Genomic DNA, 6,137 nt, shown 5'->3' with positions numbered 1-6,137 from the left:
GATGTTCGGGTGAGGAGGAGCCACCGCCGCCGTCGCTGCTGCCGCCGCCGGGTGAGGAGGCGGCACCGCTGCCTCTTCTGCTGCCGCCGCCGCCGCCGCCGCCGCTCCGGTGCCGGTCCGGTTCCCGCTGCAGCCGCTGAGCCTTTCACGGCAGCATCCTCATGGGCCGGCGGCGGGGGGTCTTTATCCCCCTCCCGGGGGAAGCGGCGCCCTTCTCGGGAGCGGGGCTCAGGCGATGCCGGCGGATTTTCTTCACTCAACGAGCAGAGTAAGAGACAACTGCATTGACGCCATGATGGAACTTCCCTAATTGTGCTTCTAAGGTTACTGGAATGTAAATGTTTTTAAACCCTCTGATTTTCTATACAGAATAGCAATTTAAACCCAGTACTTAAAACTCGCCCGGGACTAATGTCCACAAAACAACTTGCAATGTATAATTCTGTAAATAAAATCACTGAGAGAAACTAAAGTGTAGAGTTTCTGATTTTCATGATCTCAACAACTGCAGGCATTGCAAACTCAAGTGCCCAGAGGGACACAAATATGAATCGAGAGAGGCTTGAGTTGTTAAAAAGGGATATTTCGTGATCTACCTTAAAAGCATTCAAATTAAACAACCACACACAAGCAGATCAAGGTGATAGTAAACAAAACACTTCTCTGTGCTGAATTTGGCCAGTGGCAGCTGGTGTGCAGCTTTAATCTCTCTTTACATCCAATAATTCAGTCGTGGTCATTGGGCATTTACATTTCTGGGGCAGAAAGAAGTTTAACACACCAGAGACAAGTCCTGGGCATATCCTTAATATCATAACACTTCTTGCTCCCTCCCCAGCAATATTTGGGTCCTGGCCAGGATTTCTTATGTGTATTAACTGAGATAGCAGATGTAAAGCATTACATTTAGTGTCAACAGGTGATTCTTCTTTCTAATACTGAAAATTTCCCTTCTCATTTTCCAGTTCCTCTATTTAGCACTTCTTAAAATAAAATTACCTTTTACTTGGTTTCTGTTTCACTGCCACCTCACTTCTGAACATGCTCCAAATTAAGATTTAGATTATTGTGGCCTTTAGATATTGTACTGCAGCAATGTCTGTTACTTTCAGACTACATTTGTCTTCAAGGAGTTACTCTTTACTAAATCCCCACCACTAATCACAAGCCTTACATTGCTGACTACCCAGAAAACCGTGCACCTAATTTATAACAATCACAGCTAAATTCTGCCTATTAATTAAAACAATAAATTACATTTTATACATTTTGATGTAGTGTGTACCATACACCTTTTAGATACTTCTAGCATAATTCCGTGTGCATTGAGTAATATGTGTGGTTCCATTCTTATACATAGTAAGAATATATAGTCCTCTCATGCAGTGTTTCTCAAATTTTAATGCACATACAAATCATTTGGGGATCTTGTTAAAATGAAGGTTCTGATTCAGTGGGGCTGGGGTAGGGCTGAGATTCTCCATGTCTAACATGCTCCCAAGTGATGTCAGTGCTGTTGATCTGTGGTTCACACTTTAAGTAGCAAGGATCTTAGGGACAAAATTTGCCAAGGCGGTATCATGTAAGGCAGTGGCTTTCAAATAGAGGTGCATAGGAAATGCCTGGGCAGCTTTTTGTAATCACTGATAATTGATCCCTTCCCTCCCCAGTGGGGAGTCTGATTTAGTAGGCCTGGGTTGGGGCCAGTTATATCTACCCCTCCAATTCCCCTAAGTAGTTTTTTTTTTTTTTTTCTTTTTGTCTTTTTTCCGTGTCCGGCAACGGACCGCAACCCTCAGTGTCGCGCCCGTACCGGACCAGGACCGGCAATGGGATCGCAACCCTTGGTGCTGCACCCGCCCCTCGCTCAGCCAGTGAGCGGGAACCGGTCTGTATGTGGGATCCGAACCCTCGGCGGGAGCGCCACCGCACTCCCAAGCAGCGCACTGTAGCAGTGCGCCACCCCCCTAAGTAGTTTTTACGTTCATCAAAGTTGGAGAACCAGTAGTAATATAAACAATTTTTATTTGCCCATGATAGTCTCTCCCAGAACTCTTAGGACATCACATACAAAGCAGCCATAAGAATAGTAATCAACAATAATGTCGATAAAGTCATATTAACTTCATGCCTGGAATATGCTTCTACTCTCCCTAAGGGCAGTGACTCTATTAGCCCGTTTTAGTATTCTTCATTTCATGACATTTCTTGAGAACAGTAGATATTCAATGTCTTGGAATCTAATTAAAAATGCAACCTGATCTCCTAAAAATGACATTTATTTTAATGATCTCTATTTTTCTTGAATAAGTATTTGTCAACATAATGTCCTTTGAAATCTTACAACTATAGAAGGTTGTTGATAGAGGGGAAAAATAATTTGTCTTACTATATCTGCAACTTTGGGTGAGTCTATAGTCATTTTTGCTGAATCATTTTATTAACCTTAAGTGATTTAGCCTTGGTTACATTCTTTGATTGTAAAAAAAAATGAGTATATGGAATTGAAGAATTTGATTAGTTTCAGTGATTTATTCAATTCCTGAAGAAAAGGTAATTCATATAACATCAAAAAGCTCAGCTTCTCAGTACCCCACAAATAGGTATAATCAGTTATGTTTCAATTAAAAAAAAGCTCAGCTGGGCTTATGTAGCTTTATTTTTACTTTTTCAGCTTATTAGGATATGAAAGAATTAGGTCACTTACATGAGTGAAGGGCAGGAATAACGATCTCATGGTAGTAATGATATAAGACACTTTTTAGGAAGCAGAGCTTTAGAAAGACTTCGGTGGTAGGACACTTGGCATGGAAACAAGAGCCCTATAATCAGAATCAAAATAATGGGGTAATATGACTTTCAATGGAGTCATTCTGAGGTATCTAGTTGGAAGTTAACTAGGAGGTGCTTTTATGCTTAGGAAATCAGGCAGTGACAGTTCTTTTGTGATGATAGGTTTAAATTATAACTCTGCTTGTATTAAAAAAAAAAAATTCACTATGTGGTCTAGGTCCCTTTCCAAGTTCTATGATTTCATCCCTTTATTTATGCACATGTGTCTATTATAATTCATACCAACTAATTTAATGATATTCTCAATGGCAATGACTGTATGTAAGAAAGATTATATGATATCTTACAAATTGTTAAGCAATTTAGCATGATTGTAATTAAGTACAACTTTTATCTGTAATGTTTTGGTAATAACTTGGGTGAAACATTGACACTATTTTCACTGGAAATGTGTGTCAATGTAATTATATTTCCATATTAATTTCTTTGCTATTATAAAGGAAAATAAATGCTGAAGTATGTTCAAAGTTCACATCTATGTACATCTTTGACTGCTGATATTTATCTACTCAAAGTCTTTTAAAAGATTTAATTGTTAGAACTCCTTTAAGCATTGAAAATGTGTTAATTCTGTGTTCATTGGTAACAATTGTATTTTTTTTTAAATGAGTAGGCTCTTCTGTTATCTTAGAAAAGAAGAAAAAATGAATTAGTTTTAATATCAATATAACTGACTCTTAAAGACACACACACAAAAATCACAGTTAACATTTGGATTGTGAAGGTCCTAATTAATATATAAAAGCACACTATGCTTTATGTAAATTATCATGGCTTATCATTTTGGAAAATAATTCTTTTTTTAAAAAAAGAATGTGTATAGTTTTTAGGATTTTCAAATTTGTGGTCTAATATAAAAGCTCTAAGAAGTTTTGTGGCATATTACCAGTGAATGTGTGAGATAAATAATGTTAAGTCAACCCACTTTCTAATCTGTACTGACCTTGGTCTTTTCCTGTGGATAGACATCTATAAATGATCATTTGCATATCTAGGCCCTCCTGCAGCCAAATGTTGTCCATCACTTGAATAATCTGCAGAACAAGCATATCCTGACGAAGATCATCTCCAGCCTGTTAAAAACAAAATTATAGACTGGGTTTTTCCTTGAATTCCATTAAAAGCACTCAAATATGGTATATGTCATTTCTTTCTTTAGATAAATTTTCACCCTGACTTGTGGTTGTTTCCATAGTTTTATTAGCACTAAAAATGCATTGTGTTTCTGATAAAAAAATCAAAGAAAATGAGAACTTCCCTTTAAATAATTACAGAAGCTTCAGACATCAAATTAGTAACACTAATGCTGTTTCCCTGATAATAATCTTTCAACTTATTATCCATGTGCAATTTCTGAGATTCAAAGTCTAGAGAAGAGAGGCTAGACGAATGTTTACCCAAATTTCAAATGCAGCCAAGATAAATCTCTTGCTAGGTGAAGCATTATTTGGTATGCCATAAATTTTTGCACTAATATGCAGTTAGAATACCAAAAACTTCATGACTAGGAGCATAGCACACACATAATTCACCAGACTTTGAATCAGTGATTTATTATGAAGGCAGTTAAAGTTTTCATAGAAAACAGTCTTTGACAATAATAAGAAATGATAAAGGGATGATTTTCTAGCACAGGTGAAGAAAATGGAGTATGTCTGAAGGGGAAGTATAGTTTTATGCTTTTAAACAAGTAAGTAGTTTTGTTTCCAAAATGCTTTCCAAATTATATGCAGAAATTCCTGCCAAGATGAGATTTTATTTTATTTATTTCTTCATTAAAAATACAGTGTCATGGAACCATAATGCTTGAGGTTACACAGGTCAAAGCAAAAGTAAGGGCATGCTAATCATTATTCTCAAAAATAGATAGTTAGAATCCACCAGAAATTTACCATGAGAACTTGTTGCATGACTTGGCAGAATAATTGATTAAGTTAACTAGATGACTAGCAAATTCTTACCTTTTACTTATTGCTCCCTCTGCAGTCTCTATTTCCTGCTGTTTGTAACCCTCTTACTACCTTTTACTCTATTTTTTTCCATGGGAATCATGATGAAGACTGAAATGGCCCATATTTAGTTTTTATTTAAAATGAAGAAAATAACTCAAATTACTAAAATAGGCAAGTGCTTGCAGATAAGAATTTGATATTAAATTAATGCATGTCATTTGAATTCCATCTAATTTTGATCCTAATTCAGTATCCAGGCCAAGAGAAAACTCTCCTTCTAGGGATTCATCACACATTCCACTTTCTGTGCCACTCAAAAGTGATCGTATAATTTCATTTATTGAAACATGTTCTCTTAAGTTTTGCACTGAAGGTTTCCTGGCTTTGAGTGAGTAATGTTCGATTTATTGCCAATCATAGTTTGGCATGTACTATAATTCTGTAAAAAGCAGAATTGAAAATAACTGGAAACCTCTGTGTTGTTGCCAGAGGAAAATAGCTACAATAATTTCTTCTTGTGAGTAATAAATCAATAGTTCTGCCTATGGAGTCAATTTGACGTTTTAAGAGGGTTACCATACCTTAAAAATGATGCTGATGTTTTTGCCCATTGGATTAGCATTGATGAAAGTAATCTTTAATGGCAAAGCATTAGATGTGAAATATGAACATGCCTACAGGAAGATAAGAGAAAAATAGTTAGCAAAATAAAGTAAAGAGAACTCTTTACTCAAGATCATGACCCCTTACAGAATTTGTTATATAAGCAAATGTGACACATATAAATAAGTTTTATATTTTGGAAAAAAAGGAACCTATTTATTTTTTTAAAATACAAAACTAGTCTATCAACAAAGCCTTTACTTTGAAACTGAGATGCCAGCCTTTAGGGCAGGTTGTAAATGTTCAACTACATTTTTTCCTCACTGAACAGTAGTAATATGCTCAAGGTTTAAATAACTAAGCAGTATGTAGGTATTGTGCTTATGCTAGTTGGTTAATAGACAAAATTGCTATTTTAAAAAATTTATTTTCTTTCATTTTTTTTCTGCCCTGCAGCATACTTGAAAGAAACATGGACACAGAGTTAAGAAAGACCTGAGTTCAAATGTGAACGCTGAGTTTATTAGCTTTGAGACCTTGGGCAAGTTAATTAACATGTCTGTATCCCACTGTAAAAGAGAGATAACAATCCCTCACACATTTTTGTAATGGACATATGAACAAATGGATATAAAATGCCTTTTACAGTTAAAAAATTAATACATTTCTCTTGGCCTTTTTGTTAATGAACACTTTCTTTTCTTGTCTTTACAAATAACAGTACAACAT

General features: G+C 36.1%; 1 protein-coding gene across 1 annotated transcript in view; it reads right to left on the bottom strand.

Annotated features, from left to right (window-relative positions):
- PIK3C2G (phosphatidylinositol-4-phosphate 3-kinase, catalytic subunit type 2 gamma) overlaps nt 1–5,479 on the bottom strand; it is a gene marked incomplete at its 5' end in the record, with an annotated part of 147,567 nt that extends 142,088 nt beyond the window's left edge. The window contains 2 exons of the mRNA XM_008577815.1: nt 3,797–3,926; nt 5,387–5,479. Coding sequence (XP_008576037.1) covers nt 3,797–3,926; nt 5,387–5,479 — 223 coding nt within the window. The remainder of the gene's footprint in view (nt 1–3,796; nt 3,927–5,386) is intronic.
- Nucleotides 5,480–6,137: the final 658 nt, after the last annotated feature.

This window comes from Galeopterus variegatus, unplaced genomic scaffold, assembly GCF_000696425.1.
Source record: "Galeopterus variegatus unplaced genomic scaffold, G_variegatus-3.0.2 Scaffold1582, whole genome shotgun sequence".
NCBI classification, from domain to species: Eukaryota; Metazoa; Chordata; class Mammalia; order Dermoptera; family Cynocephalidae; genus Galeopterus; species Galeopterus variegatus.
The sequence above is the reverse complement of the archived record's forward strand: the minus strand, read 5'-3'. Positions and strand labels throughout refer to the sequence as shown.